Source organism: Pteronotus mesoamericanus, unplaced genomic scaffold (genome assembly GCF_021234165.1).
Source record: "Pteronotus mesoamericanus isolate MK-2021 breed Mesoamerican mustached bat unplaced genomic scaffold, CSHL_Meso_final scaffold_636, whole genome shotgun sequence".
NCBI lineage: Eukaryota > Metazoa > Chordata > Mammalia > Chiroptera > Mormoopidae > Pteronotus > Pteronotus mesoamericanus.
In genome coordinates, this window is record NW_026555324.1 from 102,008 (window position 1) to 124,505 (window position 22,498).

Here is a 22,498-nt window from a genome sequence, read left to right on the forward strand (position 1 = left end):
GCCCCCCCAGCATAGTCTAGCCGGGCCTCCCTCACCACGGGGGTGTGCCCTGCCTCAGCTCTGCATGGGGAAGATGTACAGTTGGCAGGAGTGGCCTGTACTGTGGGCACCGAGGCCAGCTCACCCAGGCTGGGCAGGGGGTGGAGGGGTGGGGGGTGTAGTGTCCCTAAACCAGGTAGCAGTCATGAGGCCACTGCCCCCCTTCTGTGGGCAACATACAGCAGAGGTTGAGCTTGGGATCCCAGCTAAACCAGGTGCTCTCAGTGCGTCCCCAGGTGAACTTTGGTGCCATAGAAGAGGTGTGGGGAGCCCCAAAGAACCAGGCAGGCCGATATAATCCAGTGGTGGGGGTGGTCTTGGCTGTGACGTCCTCACCACTCCTAACAGTAGCGCTGGAAGGGCCTCAGCTTGCCTGCTGTGGGAGAGGGCCCTGCTTGCCGCCTGCCCGTGGCCCAGACCTGACGGGTGGGAGGCCTCACCTGCTGGTGACAGGCTGACTGGGACACTGAGCCCTTTTTTTCCCCAACCTTCACCCAAGGATATATTTACTGATTTTGAGGGGGAGGGGGGTGAGACACATTGGTTGCCTCCCGTACACAACCTGACCTGGGAATTGAACTTGCAACCTCAATAGATATGTGCCCTGGGATGTGACCAGGGATTGAACCCACAGTCCTTGGGTGTACAGGATGACGCTCCAACCAACTGAGCCACCCAGCCAGGGCTTGGTCTCTCTCTTTTTTTTTTTCTTCCTTGATCCTAAGCCCTTTTGATGTGACATCCCTGCTCCATGTGGGGGCTGCTTCAAGCTCTGACAGGTAGGGGGCTTGCTGAGGTCTGACAGTGGGGTCCCTGACTGGGAGCTGCCAGGGTTGGGGGCGTCCTGTGGTGAGGACAGAGCCCCAAGCCTTCGGGTGTCCTTCCTGGCCTTGGGCTTCTCTACTAAAGGGCCGTCTGGCCCCTGTTGGCTCCCCAGAGCCTGGGAGATATGAAGAAAAGGCTGGAGCCTGTCCCTTTTTGACAGCAGAGTCTCCAGTGCAGAGAGTGAATTGGACCCACCATCCTCATAATGACACACACAGTGTGATTTCTATTCAGCAGTTGCGTTGCGAGGGAGGGAGGAATACTGAGTTTCCTCAGAGAACGACGCGTTTACCCACAAGTGCCTTCTGCACTAAGGGGACAGTGGCTCTAGGCCCGCCTCTGTGCTGATGCTGTAAGTTAGCCCCCACAGCACCCCGGCCACAGAGCTCCTGGGCCCTTGGTCACCTCCTGGTCACTGCCCAGGGCCATGCAGCTGTTACCAGGCATTACTGAGTAGTGCTCCACGTCCCTCCCTCTCCACGTTGCTGGATGGGGAAGGGACCCTTTGTTGTGGGGAGCCATCCAAATTCCACTTCTGGAGGGGAGGGAGCATCTATTGTTTGCTTTCCTTGGCCAGAGAACTTGATCAGACTCATGTGGGGCGGGTGGGAGGGAGGCCTGGGGAGTGGTTAAGGCTCCTCTAGGGGCATCGGCTCGGGAAGAACCCTTGGTGCCTCAGGAAGACGCAGATCTGAGGGCAGGGCAGGGAGGGGAGAGTTCTCATCGCCTTCTGGCTGATGGAGCCTCTCTTGACAGCCACAGGTTATGTCTGCCAAGGACCCCAGGGGCTGTCCCAGCAGCCAGTGCGGGGGCTGCAGCTGCAGATAGAGAAGGGCAGGAGCAGGGAGGGGCGGAGGCCGGGGCACCTCCGCAGGGGTTCCCAAGGCCTGGCTCGGCGCCTGGGCGCCTCAGCAGCACCCTCACGGCGGGTGAGCAGGGTGACGGGTTTCTCCCTGTACTTTGGGCTGCGTGTCCTCCGGCAGGGAGATTCCTTGCTTGATCCCTTCTTGAGGTCAGTGCCGATCAGGGATTGAATGACAAGCCCTCACCCAAGGTCATCAGCACTTTTTCCATCATCTTTGGCTGAGGAACAGGAGTGACATATGGACGGGTTTTTATAGCAAGAGGTAAAAGCGCGGGTGCCGTGCTGCAAACCAGAACTCATTACGCTTCCCATTGTCACCGGTTTCACATGGACAGGAGCGGATTCTCGACCTTTGTTTGCCCTTATTTTCCCAGCCCAAGACTGTCAAGCACAGGTACCCTGGGCCCCGTGAGTCCTGTGGCACACCCGCTTGTCCCGGGTTGTCCAGCAACCCCTTGGTCCCAGGCAGCCAGGATAGTGGGTCCCCTGGTTTCCAGCCTGTGTCCCTCCTGATGTGATATCCTGAACCCCTGGAAACCTGGGACACACAGATGAGCTTTGTGCCCGTTCTCCAGACGGGGCAGGCGAGGCCCAAGGGCTCCGGGGCGCACCGTGCTCCCAGCCCTGGGCCCTGGTGGGCTGCCGCCATTCCTTCGTCCTTGAGAGCAGTCGCTTATGCTGTGTGTTCCCCACCCTGAGCACAGCAGGCTCCATGAAGGCCATTGCCTGCCGAGTCCCGTGGGGCTGCCATGGCAGTGACCACACAGATTTATTTGCTGAAAGTTTTGGAGGTCAGAAGCTTCACGTGGGTCTCATGGGGCTAAACCCACGTGTGGCAGGGCAGGTTCCTGTATGAGATGTGAGGGGAGAATCATTTCCAGCCTTTTCTAGGTCCTAGGGTCACCACACCCCAGTCTCGTGGTTCCCTCCTCCATTGGCAGCACCCCTCTGACCTTTCTTCCGGAGTCACTGCACCCTCTGACTGCAGCTGGGAAGGGCCTCTGCTTTGAAGGAGCTCTGCTAGCGTGTTCGGGCCACCCAGACCGTCTCCATGAACTCAGTCCCATGTGCAACTCCGTCTCATGTTGCCCTGTCAGGTTCCACATCACAGGTCCCAGAGCCAGGATGCGGACGTCTCTGGGGGCCATGATTCTGCCGACCACACACCCATTCTGGCCCCCAGTTAAAATGCCATTGAAGCCGCACCTCGCCTGCTTCCTGCCCGCCCTGTCACCTGTCAGGAAATCCCCCCAGCGCTGCCCTTGCCGGGGCGGAAGGGTGTTCCAGGCCCTGCAGGCTCGTCTGGCTCTTGTGTTCCACTCAAGTGACTGCTCATTTATGGTTTGTTATCTGAGTCTTTGCTTTTAAAAAATTCTACAAGTTGCGTGTTTTCACTGTAGAAATATACAAAACTCAGATATCAAAAAGTAAAACAAATCCTGCCTCTTATCCCCCACCCCTTGAGAAAGATACCTCCCTTTCTTCCACCTCAAGCTAATTTCAGAAGATTCTTTGAGCACCTGCAGAGCCCAGAGGGTGGGGGCTCCCCCAAGGCTCGGGTGCAGCTGGTTTCCTGCCAGGATGACCTGGAAGTGGTTTGAACTTGCCCGAAGCCTCTGTTCCTTTGGGGAAGGCTAGAGGAGGCCTCCCCCACCTCTAGAGAGCTCCCACCTGGGCCGGGGGCTCGCAGGAGATGCGTGGCCCCCGGCCTCAGCTGTGATCGGCCCTTCTTGTCTTCTCACAGAGGACAGGAGGGGCAAGCTGCGGCCAGCCAAGGCCCGGAGCGACCGGAAGAAGAAGAGCCCCGTGCACGCTCACCACCCTCTCCTGCCCCAGCTGCCGCCACCACTGCCTACCCAGTTCCCCACTGAGGAGGTGCCGCCCCCGCCACTGGAGCCCCCAGTGCTGACCCCTGGCCCTGAAGCCACTGAAGAGAGCCCCCCGCCACCGCCCCTCAATGTCGTGCCCCCCGAGGCACCTGGTGAGGAGCTGGAGCTGAAGCCGCGCCCCATCATTCCCATGTTGTATGTGGTGCCGTGGGCCAACCCAGCCACGTGTGACAAAGGTCGAGTGTCCTGCCAGCAGGCCTCTGAGCACTTTGCCCAGAAGGGCTCCACCTGGAAGGAGCAGATGGCCCCCATGGAGCTGACGGGGCCTGAGGAGGAGAGCGGAGCCGGTGAAGTGCAGGTGGGATGCCCTCAAGGGCCCCTGGGGCTGGGGGTTCCGCCTGTCCCTGTGCAGTGACCGCAGGGCCCCTGCTTGTGGAACGGCCCCCACGGCTCCTCCGCGGCCTGTAGCATATGTGTGGTTTAGAAATCACAGCGGCTCCTGCTGCCTCTTCCTGGGGTCTCTCACCCCCTACTCAGGAAACTGAAGTACTGCTGACTGAGCTCTGTTCCGATCCCCGAGCTGTGACTCAAAGACGCTTCCTATTCTGTGTTTCAGGCGCCATCAACATTTTCTAAGTTGAAGATGGAGATCAAGAAGAGCCGGCGCCACCCTTTGGGCAAACCACCCACCCGGTCCCCTCTGTCAGTGGTCAAGCAGGAGGCATCCAGTGATGAGGGTGAGGGAGGGTGCTGTCCCCTGCCTGGTCTGCTTGGGCCGCAGGCTGCATGTAACTCCCCCTCTCACCTGGCACCTACCCCCAGGCCCCCTCTGCCACCTGCCCCCCTGGTCGCCCCCGCTGCCCACCTTCTTAAGTCCGGCCCTCAGCCTCTGTCACCAGACTGCCTGGCCCTCAGACGCAGCCCCCCCCCACACCTTCTACAGGGCTACCCCATGGCTCTGTCCCCTACAACCCCATTTGCCCTGTTTCCCACAATGGGGTGTTTGCTTGTCCTGGGTCCAGGACCTGAATGTGACCCATGAGGGAAAGGCTGCAGCCTGTCTGAGCTCTGATGCTAGTCCACTGCCCAGAGCCCAGGACCGTGAGTGCCATGCAGCGCTCTGCGACTCGATGTCCCCAACTGTAAAATGGGAGCTGCTGGCCCTCCCAGGAGTCCTGCCAGGAAGGTGCATGGAGCTGAGATGAGGTCATTGCTGTTGGGGCTGTTGTTGTCCTTGACCCCAGGCACTCCTACTCTCTACTGTAAGCTCTGCCCCTTTAAGCAGACACCATTTAAGCCCCGCCCCACTACCAAAACTCCTGTGGCCCCCAAGGTGTGTGAAGATCCTGTCACATCCTCTAACGGCCCCAGGATCTGCTCAGATGATGGGCATGGAGTGGAGGTTCCAGAACATTCACAGAGCAGACAAATGGGCGAGTGAGTGGAAGGAAACACCCAGCCCACACCTGTTCTGAGCAAGGGGCAGAAGTGCAGCCGCACCCTCCAGCTTTAGGTTTGAGGAATGGACTGAATTAGAAGGTTACAGAGCTGCATGGGGTCTGAGGACTTGCTCATTTCCAAGTTCATTTCCAGTAGAATGTCCTGTCTCTTCAGTCCGGGTGCCTATTAATGCCTTTAGGTGCAAGGAGGCAGCCCCTGTTTTTGCTTGTTGACTAGAGGAAACCTTTGCATCACCCCTCCCTAGGCAGGCAGCTATTACTGGGGACACCCAGGGCTCCAACCTATGGCTGGCCATGGGTGGGTGACACAGGGCTCAGGAGCCGCCAGTCGCAGCAGAAGCAATTTTTCCTGAGCGCAGCTGCAGACCTTGGTGAGGCTGGAACAATGAATGGGCTGTGGGAACTGGAGCTGACGGGGCAGAGGCCAGGAGATGAGCAGCTTGCATTTAACACTCAGCTGAGAGTCAGAGCCGCTATCTCGTGGGCAGGAACCCTGGGAAGCCAATTTTTCATCTTCCGCTTTAGCCCTCCACTTAGGATGCACATGGAATTTGGCAGTCATCTGGATGCCTTCTTTTATTGTGAATCTAACATGAAGGCTAGTGTGGGGAGGGTTCTAGAAGCTCCGTGGATCACAGGACCCAGCCGCCAGATATAGAAGGGACCTTGAGGAAAACAAGATGTGCCCTGAGTTCCTCCAGGTGGCCTCGGCTTTACAGTCAGGAGGGCCATGTATCAGTCATGCTGGCCCAGCCACTGAGGGTTGGGGCCTCAGGACTGAGCATCAGCTTCTCAGGGCAGGCTCCCGGGGGGCAGGGAACCGAAAGTGCTCAGGAAACCCAGCGATGGGACGGTGGGGGTGGGGCTGGTCATGGAGGCCCCAGGCAACACCGGGGGGCGGGGGGGCAGAAGAGACGCCTGTGCCATCTTAACCTTAATAGGGCTTTCCAGCGATGCCACCCCTGCCCTGACTTCCAGCCACACTTCTCTTTGGCCCCCTTAAGCTCACATGTCTGCACCTGACCTGCCAAGGCCTGGGTGGCTTGGTGGCCCCTTTGCAGAGAGATTCAGGGGCTGTGTAAGTGGGGACCCATCAGCACAAATGCTTGTGGCAGTGAGACGCCTGCCCTTTGAGGCAGGGGGTGGGTCCTCAGGCATGGCTTAACCTTCTGCCCCCACCCCCTTACTCTAGAAGCCTTCCCTTTCTCCGGGGAGGAGGACATGAGTGACCCCGAGGCCTTGAGGTCCCTGCTGTCCCTGCAATGGAAGAACAAAGCGGCCAGCTTCCAAGCCGAGAGGAAGTTCAACGCGGTGGCTGCCCTGACCGAGCCCTACTGCGCCATCTGCACCCTCTTCTACCCGTACAGCCAGGTGGGCGTGTGGCCTCAGGGTGCCCCGCAGCACCTGTCTGCCCTCCGAGGTGCCAGTGCTGCTCTACCTGAGAGGGGCTCTGGGGCAGGTGGTGGGGAAGGAGGCCCTATTTGCTGGAGGGGCCACAGTGGGATCAGCTGAGAGCCCAGAGGACGGGTTGGGGTGGGACAGTCATGGGACAGCAGGCAGAAGCCCTTGGCAGTTCCGGGTGCGCTGGCACCTCCCGTGTGAGGGCCGTAGGGAAGGGGCCCAGTTTCTGAGTCTTATCTGAAGGTGACTTGTCAATGGGCAAAACATGGGGCTTTGGACAGACAGGTCGGGGGATGCTGTGGAAGTGTCACAACCACTGTCCTCAGAAAGGTCCTCAGCGTGGCCTGGGGTTGGTGCCGGCTGGAGCCCCGAGCGGGTGAGTGGTGGCCAGCCGAGCCCCAGAGGTGGGCGGGGCCAGGGCGAAGACCCCCGCTTGGCCCGGTTGGGACACCAGTGCCATGAAGACCTGATCCAGTTCCCCTCAGCCAGGCACCGCGTCCGCACACTTTCCAGGCCAGGGCCCCCTCTGCCCCATGTTTTCCTGGGTTGGGAACCTGGCCTCTTCCTGCACTTTTGTCCTGTACCATCAGCCTGCCCAGCTGCCCTCTCAGCCTCTTGTTTCACCCGCGGCCCCTGCCCCGGCCCCGACCGTTGCCTGCCTTCCGGCATTTTTCTCCCCACCGCAGGCCCCCTGTCCTTCCTGTTAGCACCTCACCGTGGCCAGAACAGATGTTTGGGGGGCTGCTCTGTCCATACACTCCCTGGCCGGAGACTCTGCCGGGCTCACCATGGCCTTTGGCCTGGCCACATGCCCCCACGGCCTTCCTTAAGCCATGACATCTGCCCCTACTCTCCCCACCCCACACAGCAGCAGTGTCCTCTGTGATGTCCCCCAGGGTCTCCCACCCAATCAGCCCCCTGCCTTGCCAGACAGATTTTTGTTCATTCTTTGAGTTCACTCAACTGCTCCCTCTTCCAGGAAGCCTTCCCAGGCCTGCTCTCCCCAGGCTGGCTCTGGGATGTCCCACTCTGGGCTCCCCTGGCCTTCCTCTGCTCTTGCTCTTTGCCTGTGTGTTTATCAACCCCTGGAGTGTGAATCCCAGGAGGACGCAGCCAGGCCTTGCTCACTTTTTCGGGTCCCCTGCTCCTAGCCTAGTGCCCGATGCCTTCTGCACATTAGCTCAGCTGCCCCAAGGCCTGCGCCCCATGCCGACGGCGGTGTGTCCGTCTCCAGAGCTGCCTGGACCCACTGTCTCTTAGCACATTCAATATCTGGAGGAGGAAATGAGTAATATCCAAATGTCCTCTCCAGCACATCTCTCCTCAGTGCTGCTGGAGGGGCTTCCAGGAGTCAGAGTGCTCGGACCTGCAGCTTCAGGGGTGAACCGTCTTCATTCCAGCTGTTACGCAAAGAATCGTGACTTTAATCAGCCACAGTACCAGTGGCTTTATAGGGCATTCGCTTCTGAAACCTAGAGTCTTTAGACCCGGGAACCAAGTCTTGCTGGCCCTCGTAGCAGGGCTACGGCTGGACAGCCTGCCTGTTTGGAAACGAAAGTCATTCTTGACTAATGGAGGCCGCTTAGAGTGGTGGGGAGAGCTGATGTGAGGCTCTGATTTCAAAGCTAGTCTCCTGGTCTGAGGTGCCACCATCCCCCCAACACCTGGCAGGTCATGCTGAAGGTCCCAGACTGGAGCGCGCTCTTCCGGGGTCAGGAGCAGGGGCAAATCCCCCTGTCGCTCCCTGGAGGTCATCGGGGAGCCCCTCCACCCTGTAACAGGCCTGGGTTGGGTGCTGGATCCTGGTGCTGCGGGCAGGACGATCTCACCACGTTCTCTTCATGGGATGAGAGCTGGAGAACTTGCTGAAGCTGGGGTACAACCATCATGGGGTACAATTGGAGGTGGGGGAACACCTGCGTAGGTACACAGATGGCATGCCTTCAGGTGATGATCAGGACCACAAAGACAGCAGCGCCGATGAGCTGGGACTGCTGGTCACAGGGGCAGGGCGGGGTCCAGGACAGAGATCTGAGGGCTCCAGGCAGAGGGAAAGAGTGTGCAAAGGTTCTGGGGCAGGACAGCCCCTGGCAGCTGGAGTGTTGGAAGAGCAAGGCCCTTGTGGCTCGGGGAAGAGGGGAAGGGGCTGCAGAGGCAACGGGGGGAGGGGCAGCAGGAAGGTGCCGGTGCCGTGTTCGGATGTGACTCTGGTGAAGGGTTTTCAGCGGGGGCAGGACAGGATCTATGTTTGGGAGAGCAGAGTTGAGGGTTGGGCAGGTAGGGCTGGCGCACTGGGGAAGCCCTCCAGGGGCAGCTTCAGGGGCGGGAGGCCCCGGTGTAGCAGCAGGGAAGGTGGGAGGCAGGCCAGGGCTGTTTGGCTATAGAAACTGCATGAGGGACAGACCAAGAGAGGCAAGGATGACCCCGAGGTCTGGTTTAATGTTGACAAGGGGCCCCCCAAAGGGCTCTCCACTAAAGGCACCCCACTTCTACAGTCTCTACAGATGGAGAAGGAGGTCCCACAGGCCTCCCTCGGGGAGGGCCCCTCCGTACCACCTTCCAAATGCGGCCAGAAGACACGGCCACTGATCCCCGAAATGTGCTTCACCTCCAGCGCTGAGAACACAGAGCCACTCCCAGCCAACTCCTACATCGGTGACGATGGGACCAGCCTGCTGATCGCCTGCGCCAAGTGCTGCCTGCAGGTCCATGCCAGTGAGTGGGGTCCTGGATGACAGGCAGCCTGGGCTGGAGGAGGACTGTGGGGGCTGCAGCGTGTGGCCCCTGCTAGCCCTCCTAGGGCGACCGCCCTTGCGTCCGTGGATCGGGGAGCCCCTTCCTTCCTCCTGAGCTGCTTTTTTGGAGCTTTCATAGGACCTGGCGTCATAGGGCAGGGTCTTGGCCTTCATAGTCAGGCTTCCTGTCCTTCCCCCTGGCCAAGGTGGGCCTGCCAGGTCAGCCCCCTTTCTGGACTGTTCTGTTGACCCCTGCCCTGCCCTGCCTTCTGGGGCGTAAGGAGCAGCAGGGAGAGATTAGGTGCTTGTCAGGTACCATGACGATTTTTAACTGTGTTTAGAGTTGATGGTAAAGTTGCAATTCTAGGGGAGCCCGGGGTCTGATTTATCTCTGCCATCAGTGACTGCCCTCTCCCAGACGCTGAGGCCAGACCGTGGCCCAAGGAGACGGGAATGGACGTCTGCCCCCTTCTTGGGCACGAAGGCCACAAATGGGATATTGAGCTCCCAGGAAAGAAGGCAGCCGTGTGGAGCCATTTAATTTTGTCTGCCCCCTGCCCTATGGAGGAAGGCAGCAGTAGGTCTCGGTCCTCCGTTTGTCTCCATGGAGACTACCCGGAGCTCGTTCTGTCTCTTTTCTGAACGTCTCTAGGCTCAGCCCTGCTGGGCTGGCTCCAGGGGCCACTCTCAGGGGCCTGTGGGTGGTGTCCCAGGGGCAGACGCACCTTGCTCACTGGCCTTAGGAGGCTCAGTGCAGGGTGTTCCTTGAGACCTGGCCCTGCAGGGAGGTGGAGCCCCCACTTCCTCCAGGAGCCAGGTGCCCCAGGCCCTGACCTTGGCTGACTGCTTTGGGGGACAGAGCAGGGGGTCCAGTGTAGGCTCTCGGGCACCTTGCTGTCCTTTGGAGTCTCCATGGGGACACAGAGCCACATTTCTGTCACCCTGCCCTCTCCCTGTGTTTCTACCGGGGATCTCTCTGCACCTGGCCACTGCCCACGGCACCCAGTGGAGCCCCTGTGTGGTGGGTGACAAGCCCCAGATGACTGCGGGTCCCTGCAGTGCTGCTGGGCAGTGACCCAGGGGTGTGGCAGAGTCCCTCGTTCTGGGGCATGACCCTCTCCTCTGTGCCTTCTCCCCATTTCTGAACCATGACCACATTCCAGAGCAAATCGCCTTGGTAAGTCAGAGCCTCTGGCTTGTGGTTTCGGAAGTAGCTCCTCTGCCCGAACACTGGGCCATCCCGATCCGAACTCCACATCCACAAGGCCAACTTTGCGTGCCATACAACTTCTTGGTCACTTTCCCAGGGTCTCAGCAGAGTTGGGGAGGGGTACACCTAGGGGACCCTGCTCCCCTTCCCGACATCCGTTTCCAGACCTTCCCCTGCTTTGTGCGCCGTGCCCTGGACTGAGGCAGAGAGGGCAGTGAGAGCAGTTGCCTCAGTGCCGAGGCCGGATTCCAGGAGGCCCTGTCAGCCTCATGTGCAGCCGCAGCAACAGGCGCACCCCGACTCAGCCGTCTTCTGCTGTCTTCCAGGTTGCTACGGCATCCGCCCAGAGCTGGTCAATGAAGGCTGGACATGTTCCCGGTGCACGGCCCACGCCTGGACTGCGGTAACTCACCCCTGCAGCTGGGGTGGGACTCTGAGAGCCATCCAGCCCCTTGGGAGAGCCAGACCTGGGCCCTGGGCTTGCCAGGTCCCGCAGAGTGACCCTGGGCTGGTGGCCTCACCTCTCTGGGTCTTGGTTTCTTCACCTTGGCAGTGAGGGGGTGGAGCCGACGCACTCCTGGCTCCTCCTCTGGTGGCTGCTCGTTTGAAATGTAAGGACCAAGGGCAGGGGATGGACCAGGCCCCAGAGCAGCAGCGTGGGGGCAGCCCTCCCCTGCGCCCTCCTCACTGCGGCTTGTCTGGTCCCTGCAGGAGTGCTGCCTGTGCAACCTCCGCGGAGGAGCTTTGCAGATGACAACCGACAGGAGGTGGGTAGAAGGAAGGGGTTCCGCTCCTTTTCAGGGCCTGGGGCTGGGGGAGACCAGGAGGAGCAAACCATCACTCAGACTATCCCTTAAGGTCCTGTGAGCCCTGACTGGCCAGCAGCAACATCATGAACAAGGGCAGTGCCCATAGAGTGAAATGACATGGGGGACAGGGACACTGATGACCTCTGACCCCACCCCTTCCTGCTCTCCCCAGGTGGATCCACGTGATCTGTGCTATCGCAGTCCCCGAAGTACGGTTCCTGAACGTGATGGAGCGCCACCCTGTGGACATCAGCGCCATTCCTGAGCAGCGATGGAAGCTGGTAGGACCCTTGGATCTTGTCCTGTAAGGGAGGGAAGCACCAGGAAGCCAAGTGACATCAATTTCAGTTTGGCCAAAAGTATTACTTCTTGAATAGTCCCAGAGGCACAAGGTACAAAAGCGAGAAGGCACACAGGTGCCCAGGAATAGCAAGTCTCCCCTCTCAGGTGCACACAGCAGACTCCCGGCTCCCAGGTCTCCATGCAGAGATGGCCTTTACATGCTCTGAAGGCACATGCATTTTCTACCTTTTTCATAAGCGGAAGCCTCACACAATCTGCCCTGTACTCTTCTTGCTACCTAACTTTTTTCTTTTTTCTTTTAAGATTGATTGATTGATTTTTAGACAGAGGGGGAGAGAAGCATCAATGTGTGGTTGCATCTCGCATGCCCCCTGCTGGGAACCTGGCCTGCAACCCAGGCGTGTGCCCTACACTGGAAATTGGACCCACGACCCTTTGCTTTACAGGCCAGTGCTCAATCCACTGAGCCACGCCAGCCAGGGCTTTTTTTTTTTTTTTTTTTTTTTTTAACTTGTGGTAAAAACACTTAGCATGAGACCTTCCTTCTAAACAAAGTTTTTAGTGCACAATACAGTATTATTAACCATGGGCGTGATGTGTATGGCAGAGCATGGGGTATGTGCATTGTGGGTAACTGAGACCATATACCCATTGATGAGCAATTCTCCTCCCTGGCCTCCGCCCCTCTAGCCTCTGCTTTTCTGAGTCTGACTGTTGTATGGACCTCGGATCAGTGGAATCCTGCAGCCTTTGTCCTTCTGCGTCTGGTTCTCACTGAGCAAAATGCCGTTAAGGCTCATCCTTGTTGTCACAGATAGCAGGATTTCCTTCTTTCTCACGGCTGAGTGATAGTCCATTGTGTGTGGTTGGACCGCATCTTTATCCACTCGTCCGTCAGTGGACGCTTGGGTCGCTGCAGTGAACATGGGTGTTTGCTGGGTGGGGCAAAAGGAGGTTTACAGTTGCTTGTATGGCAAATAATACAATAATTAATAAATAATAATATAAGATAAACTATATTTCTTATACTCACAACTGTAAACTGTAAAAAGTATTTGCTCATATACTTTTCCCCCACCCCATATATCTCTTTAGTGTCCTGTTTTCATTTCCTTTGCATATATACCCAGAAGTAGAATTGCTGGGTCATATGTCAGCTCTGGGGTTTTTTTTTTTGTTTGTTTGTTTTTAAGTGGCCCAGTTCCTTTTTTTTTTTTTTTTTTTTTTTTTGTTGAGATTTTATTTATTTATTTTTAGAGAGAGGATAAAGGAGGGGGAAAGAGAGAAGCATCAATGTGTGGTTGCCTCTCTCACGCCCCCTGCTGGGGAACTGACCTGAAACCCTTTGGTTCGCAGGCCAGCACTCAGTCCACTGAGCAACACCAGCCAGGGCATCAGCTCTGTTTTTAATTTTTTGAGGAACCTCCATACTGTTTTCCATAGTGACTTCTCCATTCTACGTTCCCACCAGCAGTACACGAGGATTCCCTTTCTCCACACCCTGGCCTACATCCATGGCTGTTTTCCCTGCCGGGTTTACTTCCAAGCTGCCTGGAGCAGTCCCGCGATATTGATGCCCCTCCGGGCCTGTGGAGGGTGGGGCAGAAGGCAGAGAGCTTGTGCTGTGGGGAGTCCTGTGGGCAGGAACAGGGACACCCACCTTAAGCCCACAGGCGCTGTGCCACCAGGCAGGGCTGAGTGGGGGCTGAGGGGGACGGGGCCTCAGCATGGAGTGCCGGGCACCGATGGGCAATCAGGAAAAGGCTGGTGGCCCGCAGGTGATTAAGAGCATAAAAGCCACATCATTCAGGTGGAGTGATGGTGCGGTGCACAGCCTGTGAGCCATCCTCCCCCCAGATGCTTTATGGAGCGTCTGACATTTCCAGCTTGCAGCCTCTTCATTACCAGCACTTGTAACGATGGATTAAAAATCCTTTTACATGAGGCTTGCTTGTACTGCCTAATGGAGCTGTGCAAGGAAGCCGTAGTTAACTCCTGCTTGCCCAGCTGTCCGCCCACCTTCCCCAGGCCGCACACAGGCCACATGCTTGGGAACAGTTACTCCTGGTCCTTGTCCATCAATCTATCCCCAGTACTCCCTGGCTGCTGGCTCTGGGGGGTCCTGGTAAGTAGGGGCTGGCCCTGTCCGTCCAGTGGTCTGAGCCATGACCTCATCCCCCTCGCCTGGCTGGCACGGGTCCAGGGAAACCTCAGACACCAGACACGCCCTGTGCTCAGCTCCTGGCAGATGTCATGGTGGGGGCCTGGCCCACGTTCTGCATGATGCAGAAACTCAGAAGAATGAGTAGCCACCCAGTGGGGCAGGGAGATGATTGTGCTTTGGGACAGGCCAGGCCTCCCCTGGCTCTCTCCTGGGCCTCGGGTGGGGCAGGTGACATGTGCAAGACCTCGGGCCCTGCTGGCTCCCAGGAGGGACAGCTCCTCCCGGGACCACAGCGCAGCTGCGCTCACCTCTGCTGTGCAGAATACCCAGGCCTTGAGGGTTAATGCTGCGTGGAGCATGTTACATGTCAGTGCCTGTCACCCAGGCCAGCGGGAGAATTAGGTATTGACAGTTTAATAATGAGATATCATTGCCATTGATTGGTTCAGCAGCCCCTGCAGTGCCCTGGGCCATGGTGCTTATCTGACTTTTGAACATGGTTTACAGAGCGATAAAGGCCGCTTATTAAAAGCTCAAAGGGACGGGGACCTGGTAACTGCCAAGCTGGGGGCGTTGGGGTGGCCCTGGATGCTAAAGCCATGGGAGCAGGTCACTCCAGGCCAGGCATTCCCCCCACAGGACCCCACAGGGGATGACAGGCTTCACTCAGACCTCCCCCGCCCCCGCCCCGCCACCTTATGAAGGAAGCTGCTCTGCAGAGCTTTTTATTCACAATTAAAATTGAAATTTACCATTTTAAAGTGAGCTTAAAATTCACTATCTTTTAATATATTCACAGAGTTGTACAACTATCATCTCTAATTCCAGAACATTCTGTCACCCCAAAAAGAAACCCATCCCATTATCAGCCACCCCCTTCCGCCTCCCCCACCCCCTGGCAACCCGCTTCCTGTGTCTGTGGATGGGTCTGTGGACATGCCCGTCCTGGACATTTCACATGAATGGAGTCACACGCTGTGGGGCCTTTTGCATCTGGCTTCTCCCACTGAGCGCCATGTGTTCAGGGTCCACCCATGCTGTGGTGCGTGTCAGGGCCTCGTGCTTTTTTTTGGCTGAACGGTGTCCCAGTGTGTGGCTCTCTGGTGCTGTTCCGGGCACCTCTGCAGAGGGGCCAGTGGAGAAGAATCCTGGAAGTGCTCCTGGGTTGGTGGGGGGGCCACAGGTGGGGTTGGTGTAGGGGGCTCTCCGCTGTAGTCAAGAGCCCAGCTAAGTGGACTCCCTGGGCTTGTCTGAGGGCACCTCCAGCCAGTGAAGGCCAGGCTGCCGGGGCCTCTCCCTTCTGGCCCTGGGTCTTGGGGGTCAACCCCAGGGGACAGTCCTGGGGGCTCACTGCGGGGGGGGCTTCCAACACCAGGTACCTACATGAGTCCTGCTTCCTCTCCCTGTCACTCCAGAAATGCGTATACTGCCGAAAGCGGATGAAGAAGGTGTCGGGGGCCTGTATCCAGTGCTCCTACGAGCACTGCTCCACCTCCTTCCACGTGACCTGTGCCCACGCCGCCGGGGTCCTCATGGAGCCGGATGACTGGCCCTACGTTGTCTCCATCACCTGCTTCAAGCACAAGTCGGGGGGCCACGCTGTGAGTGCCCAGCCCTCCCGCCCCTCCCGTTGCCCATCCACCCCAGCGCTGATGCGGCCCTCTCCCCACCCCCAGGTCCAGTTCCTGAGGGCTGTGTCCTTAGGCCAGGTGGTCATCACCAAGAACCGCAATGGGCTTTACTACCGGTGCCGTGTCATCGGCACCACCACGCAGACTTTCTATGAAGTGAACTTTGATGACGGGTCCTACAGTGACAACCTGTACCCAGAGAGCATCACCGTGAGCCGCGGGCGGGCACAGGGTGGGCAGGGGCTGCTGTTAGGGAGCGGGGGGTTGCCCAGGCCCTCACAGGAACCCGTGTTCCAGGGCCACAGGCCGCCTGCAGGGGAGGACTGCGTGTTTCTGCGGACACAGAGCAGAAGGCATGGTCGGCCTAGATGAGCCTGAGCGAGGGTGGCCTCCAGGGCGGGCAGCTGCAGCCGTCCCCCACCTCCCCCCACCCTCCGCCCCTGCCCAGCACTGGCCCCTTGAGGGTCCAGCAGGGAGCGCCGCTGCCTGTCCGGCTACAGTTAGAGCACGAGCAGTGCAGAATGGGGGCGGGGTCTGAGCCTGCCGGAGCCCCCGGGCGCGGGTGTCCCGGGGCCAGCGCCTCACCTTCTGCCAAATTCTTGCCTCCAACAGAGTAGAGACTGCGTCCGGCTGGGACCCCCGCCTGAGGGGGAGTTTGTTGAGCTCCGGTGGACTGATGGCAACATCTACAAGGCCAAGTTCATTTCCTCTGTGACCAGTCACATCTATCAGGTGAGCAGGGTCCTGTCTTCCAGGTACAGGATGCAGGGGGCCTACAGGCTTCAGGAGGGGGAGGGGGTGGCTGCGCTTGTCCTATTGGGGGCTGACCAATCTTTTGCTCTCCTAAGCTAGAAAGTCAGGACTTATTATATTTTTAAGCTGGGACGAGCTTCAGATTGTCTACTGTTTTCCCCTTTACAGACATTTTCTTGATTTTGTGCATGTGTGTGTGTGGTAAGACATAGATAACATAAAATGTACTGTTTTAACCATTTTTAAGCCTACAGTTCAGTGCCCCCCCCCTTTTTTTAAATGAAGATGGTAGTGAATTTCTTCCCATGTTTGCAGAAGGGACATTATTTTACAAGTGTGGAATCTTAGAAGAAAAGCCACACATGTCCCAGCAACTACAGATGATGGCTGCGATTTTGGCTGTTTTGTTTTCTCTTACGTTGTCTGTTCCCTCCATCATTTTTAATCACATTCCTCTTCCTCCCATTGCCCTCACTTGACGAGCAGGGACAGGAGTGGGCTGGGGAGGACGCCCCCGGACCCGCACCCTCCCGGGCAGTGCAGCCACGGCAGCAGGGGGCAGGAAGGGGCGGTGCTCGGCAAGGACCTTGGGAGTCAGTCAGTGGCCCTGAGGCACCAAGACTGAGAACCGTGCCCCTTGGCAGGTGGAGTTTGAGGACGGGTCCCAGCTGACAGTGAAGCGTGGTGACATCTTCACCCTGGATGAGGAGCTGCCCAAGAGGGTCCGGTCACGGCTGGTGAGTGGCCGCACAAGGCGCGCCTGGGGGGAGCTGCCCACAGCAGCCCTTTGTGGGCATCAGGGGTGTGACCTCGGCCTTCCCGCCTGGGCCTTTGCTCCCACTGGGGGGCAACCGAGGGCGGTGCCCAGGGAGCAAGTCTGTTCTGTGGCAGATGGGGCGAGGAGGTGGGCCCTTCCCGTGACAGCCCAGCGAGGGGGATAAGCCTGCTCCGCCGGCCTGCTGGCCGCACTGTGGGCACCTCGCACTTGGAACGTCTGCCGCCTGCACACAGAATCTGAACTCCAAGGCTGTCGGTGCAAAAAGAAAGGCTTTTCCAAAGCTCATCCCTTTTCAAAGGGAACAGCAAGTCCCAGAGGCAAGAAGCGACCGGCCTTTTCTCCCGGCCTGCTGCTGTTCTCTTTCTTTTGTGTTTAATCCAAAGACCAGGTTTTGAGGAGCAGGCAGCTGCGGCTGTGGGTGAACGGGCTCGGCGTGAACGCTGGTGGGGGTTGCACAGCCGACCTCAGACCGGTTCCCTTGTGGGGAGCGGACAGGGAGCCGCCAGGCAGATGAGCAGCTGCGCGTCCTGCGCTGGAGGCCCGGCCCTCCTCCTGGCCGGCTGTCTGCGGGGCGGGGCCAGCCTGCGGGGGCCAGTGCCTGGAGGCGCGGGCCTCCGTGCCCGCCTGCTGGGAGGCCCACATGCGGGTTGGGGCTTTACATGGAGACAGGAGCACTGAGAAGCCGTCCCCAGTGACTGGCCCTCTTGGAAGGTCATTAGGTGAGGGACAGTGGCCCCTGGCCCTTACAGGGCAGGCATGTGGCCCAGCCAGGCGCCGAGTGGAGGCCCTGTCTCAGCCTGTCCAGGCCTCTGTAACAGATACGCCATAGACCGGGCGACCCACACAACACACGGTTCTCACAGCCCCAGGAACTGGGAAGTCCAAGATCAAGGCGCTGGAAGATCTGGTGTCTGATGAGACCCACTTCCTGCTTCACAGACAGCCCCCTTCTGGTATCCTCACGTAGCAGAGAGAGAGAAATGGGGAGAGAGGGAGCGCGCACGCAAGCAAGCCCTCTCTGGGGTCCGTTTTATAAGGTTACCAATCCCACTCGTAAGGGTCCTGCCCTCGTGACCAGTGCCTCCCCAGGACCCCGCCTCCTCACACCCTCCCACTGGTGGGTAGAGCTCCAGCCCTGGATTTTGGGGGACACAAACCTTCCGTGTGCAGCACCCCCTTCTGCACTGACTCCCGTGCTGTCTGGTTCCTCGCAGTCTGTGAGCACCGGGGCACCGCAGGACAGCGTCTTCTCAGGAGAGGAGGTGAAGGCCGCCAAGCGCCCGCGGGTGGGCACCCCACGCGCCGCCGAGGACTCGGGGCGGAACCCAGACTACCTGGCCTTCATGGAGAGCCTCCTGCAGGCGCAGTGCCAGCCCAGAGCCCCGTTCTAAGACAGCCAGCCAGCCGCCCAGCCACCCCTCGGCCCAGCAAAGCAGGCGGCAGCGGGCCCTGGCATTTGCTCGCTGTGAATTCCTGTCCTCGCCTCCCCGCCCCGAGAGGCTACCTCCATGCCCTGCGTGGACAGGAGCAAGCAGGACGCTGACAGCGGCCCCAGACTCAGGGAGTGGGGCCACGCCGGCTCTGGGGGGCCGGTTGGGGCTCACGCCACCCCCACTACTCAGATTCGTAAACCACGTAAGCTCTTCTTCTCGAAAAGGTGCTACTGCGTTGCCTGCCTCCTGAGCAGCCTTTGAGATTGTGACTTCTGTACATAAATCACCTTTGTGAGGTTCTTTCTATAAATACCTATTGTTTAAAAAAACGCAAGGAAAAAAGGAAAACAAAGAAGAGGAAAAAAATCCCTAAAGTTGTTTTCTAGATTTGTGGCTTTAAAAACAAAACAAAACAAAATGTTCTTTTTATCAGAACCAAGATGTGCTGAGGGAGACAAAAGCATCTCATTTTTTGTTGTTGTTGTTGTTGTTGTTTTAAAACCTTACTCATTTGTGAGCAGGCAGGGAAGTGCGGTGAGTCCTAAGCGGGGAGGGGGCGGGCAGGACACCCAGCGACAGGCGATGTGCCCTGTCCCTCTGCTCTCTTCCCAACGTCATGAAAGTCTGAGCAGCTGGCATCACCTGCTCCCCCCGAGGGCCCACAGGCCAGTCCCCTCTGTGCTGGGCAGGAGGAGGCTGCAGTACCTCTTGGTGGCCGCCTGCTGGCCACAGGCATCCCTCCTGTCTGCGATTGCCTTTGCAAAATAAACAATCTCTTCTGGTTTGTTCCATCTTTTGCTTCTTCCCCCATGAGACCCATTCCACAGCTGAGGCCTATGGTCTGTGCGAGGGCTCGGTGCAGGCTGAGTGTCCCTGACGCTGCCCAGGCCACCATTAGTCTGCTCAGGGTGGGTGACCTCCTGCAGCCGGAACAGGTGGGTGCCTGGCTTCCTGGGAGGGAGGACATGGAGCTGAGCCAGGCCTTCCAGGTGCCCCAAGACCCGCTGTTCCCCTGCTTAATGAGGCCTATGTCCCCAGGCTCCCAGGTGCCTCTGCTTTGGCTGCGGCCCTCTGTGTCTGGGGGAATGGGGAGGGCTCCCTGGGACCCTGAGGGGCTGGCAGCGTCCTGTGTGTCTGCCTGCGACCCGTGTGTCTGCCTGCGACCCGTGTGTCTGGGAGAGAGCAAGCAAGAGAGGGCATCGCTGCTTTCAGGTGGAAGGAACTCTGCCCCCTGCGAATTATGGGTTGAATCGAAGAGCGAGAAGAAACCTGCTTTTCACACGAGCGTGGGAAGGACACCGCCAGCTCAGCTGCCTGCCTTCTCCATCCCTGCTGTCCCTGCAGAAGGATTGAGAGCGTTATTTGCGTGTATAAAAATTTTTTTAATTAAAAAAAAAAAGTGTTCTAACGGTTGCCAGGCCAGAGAGAACTATTGAAGGAAAATGGAGAGTTTGTAAATGAGCCAAGAACCTCTCATCTCGGTGGGGGGAGGAGGGCGGCGCCCAGGCGTGCGGCGTGCGGGAGGGAGCGCGGGCAGTCAGCCGGACTCGGGGGTCTCCCTCTGCATGCAGCAGCCCCGCCTGGTGGCGCCGCACTGTATCCATATGTAGTTTGGAAATGCTATTTATATTGTAAAGAGAATAAAAAGAAGCAGGTAGATGCCTCTCTGGCCCTTGGGGTCCTCAGGGTTCCAAGGAACAGCCAGCCCCGCGGCGGGGCCTCTGGGTCGCGCCCCTGTCTTGGGTTTCCAGACGTCTTGTACAGACAGGCCGCCGCACAGCCAAGGGGAAATGCACATTTCCCCGCCAAGATACATCTGTGTCTCTGTGCAGAAACGGAACCCGCCCACCGTGATTCTTTTCCGACCCGAGGTTAAGGTTGCGCTGTATTTTTGCCTGATTTCCCTGCCTCTAGGCTCATAATGATTAAAGGCTCATGAGCACTGCGATTGCAGGTCCCTGTCATTGGCGTGTCTTCATTTCTGAGTGGTGCCCAGGAGGCGGGATGGCAGTCTCCCCTGGGGGGAGCAGGCGTGGGACTCCCCAGGCTGCGGGGCTGGGCGGCAGGGGCCTCCTGCCCTCAGGGTGGAGGAGGGCGTCTTCCCAAGCTAGTCGGCCACACCTTGTATCTGTATGGACGCCTCCCCAGAGGCTTCCTGGTCCCCTCTCAGGCAGGGAGGTGGCAAGAGGGGGCTGCAGCCCTGGGTCCCCTCTGCAAGACCATCAAGGCAGGACTCTTTCTTTTTACCCCTGTCTTGTCTGGAAAATATGGCTGTCCTCCCCTCCTGTCCTCTCAGCCTCTGCCCAGTTCCTCTGACGTCTACATGGTGGGCGTGTATTGGGTATGTGAGACAGTGGGGTCTCCTGGCCCTGGGATGAGTCTCGGCCCCCGGCATGCGTGAACATGTCACTCCTCTAACAAGCACTGAGAAATGGCACCAACGCAGCTGACGCCAGTGAGAGAGGCAGACAGTAAGAGATATGGGCCATCCCCTGCGATGCCAAGGACAAGGGGGAACGTGATAGGATATGCTGTTACTGGTGTCCTGTTTTACACAGGAGTCCTGAAGGAGATGAGTGAGGCATGGGGACAGCCTGTGCAAAGGTCCTGGGGCAGCACTGTGCCTGACATGATGGCAGGAGGAGCATCCAAGAGGCCTGCATAGCTGGAGCAGAGTGGGTGTCGGGGAGAGGGAGGAGGTGGCAGCCGCAGGTCATGCAGGGCCTTGTGGGCCGCAGGGAGGACTTGGGCTCTTACCCTAAGGGAGGTGGGAACCCTGGAGGGCTGTGGACTGAGGAGGGGTGAGGCCTGGCTCAGGTGCTCACAGGTGTCCTCTTGCTGCTGCAGCGAGGACAGCGGGGGGCGGAGGGGCGACGGGGGTGGGGGGGGCGCTGGGGAAGGCACCGAGCACATGGAAAGATGGCCCCGCTGTGAGCTGGAATGGGGCCGGCAAGGGATAAGGAGAGACTGACAGCTCGGATTGAACACCATCCCCTCGCGAGAAGATACATAGGTCTGGGGGTCAGGGGAGGTCTTTAGGAGATCTTGGCTCACAGGTGATATGTTTACTGGACTGGGGAGAGGGGGACCCAGACTGGGCCCCCAGGGTGTTCGCGCAGGAAGGCGAGGAGAAGCAGCCTGTGATGGGGCACACCCCGCTCCGAGCCTCGGTTCTTCCTCTGTGGAACACATGTCCTCCCAGGGCAACTGTGTCCTGAGCAGAGATTTCCTCTCATAGAATTTCCACCCAGCCACACCCACCCTCACCCCACTTCTTAGACCCACCTTTTCAGAGAAGCTGCCTTCCACAGCACCCGACTCCATTTCCCCATTCGCTACGGGGCCTGTGCGTCACCAACCAGACAGATGAGTGTCCCTGAGGCTGCGCAGAGCTTGGTGGGCACGTCCGCCCTCAGCCTCGGGGTGGGGCCACACAGCACAAGGAGCAGACCCAGGTGGTCTCGGCACGGCTGCAAGATGGCCCGTCTATACCGTCATTCTCTGAAACATCATAAAACAGAGGCATTTGGGACAGGCCCTCATGGCCGGCAGCCAGGGCCGAGACACTGGGCTGGGTCCCCGAATGCGCAGCCGTGCGGAGCCACGGGGACCTCTCACCCCGGCACTGGGCCCTGTGCTCAGCACCGGAGGTTGATTCATGTATTCACGCAGCAAATACCTACACAGCTGCCTCGTGCCAGGACCTGGGGGGTGGCTGAACAAAAGGGAGACACAGTCACTGCTGTTGTGGAGTTGAGGGTTTAGGAAAGCCAGCAGGAATATCAGGGACCGTAAATACACCTCTGACTTGGCATCCTGTCAGGTAGGGTGTCAGGGAGGCATCTAAGGGAGTGATATATAAATGGATCCAAAGCCTCAAGGGATCAGGAAGATGGGGGAGGGGAGGGGCCAGGGGTGCATTGTGCTGAGCACCCCATCCTCCTAGGGTAAGGCCCCACAACCTGAAGCCTTTGGGCCAAATCCAGCCTTCCGCTTGTTTATAAATAAAGTTTTATTAACAGAGCTATGCCCATTCATTTACATTATCTATGGCAGCTTTCACTCTACAACAGCAGAGCTGAGCAGTAGGAACTGAGACCCCCGGTCCCAAAAGTCAGACGTATTTAGCACCTCGTCATTTACAGAAAAAAATAGCACCCATCCCAGACCCATAGACCTAGGGGGCCTCTGCACCTTCTCTGTGCCTCTGACAAAATCATTCTCCCTCGGCGGCAGCCCTCAGTGCCCAGGCCCACCTTGCCT

General features: G+C 58.6%; 1 protein-coding gene across 2 annotated transcripts in view; it reads left to right on the plus strand.

Annotated features, from left to right (window-relative positions):
• Nucleotides 1-19,359, plus strand: part of KDM4B (lysine demethylase 4B) — a 115,122-nt gene extending 95,763 nt beyond the window's left edge. The window contains exons 13-24 of one of the 2 annotated variants that reach the window (XM_054562165.1): nt 3,474-3,916; nt 4,175-4,295; nt 6,211-6,389; nt 8,915-9,134; nt 10,691-10,767; nt 11,076-11,131; nt 11,346-11,454; nt 15,056-15,241; nt 15,317-15,481; nt 15,884-16,003; nt 16,669-16,761; nt 18,017-19,359. In XM_054562165.1, the coding sequence (XP_054418140.1) occupies nt 3,474-3,916; nt 4,175-4,295; nt 6,211-6,389; nt 8,915-9,134; nt 10,691-10,767; nt 11,076-11,131; nt 11,346-11,454; nt 15,056-15,241; nt 15,317-15,481; nt 15,884-16,003; nt 16,669-16,761; nt 18,017-18,193 (1,946 nt within the window). In that variant the 3' untranslated portion in view covers nt 18,194-19,359. Of the gene's footprint in view, nt 1-3,473; nt 3,917-4,174; nt 4,296-6,210; nt 6,390-8,914; nt 9,135-10,690; nt 10,768-11,075; nt 11,132-11,345; nt 11,455-15,055; nt 15,482-15,883; nt 16,004-16,668; nt 16,762-18,016 lie in introns of both variants that reach the window. The other variant, XM_054562164.1, reaches the window with a different exon arrangement.
• The last annotated feature ends 3,139 nt before the right edge of the window (nt 19,360-22,498 follow it).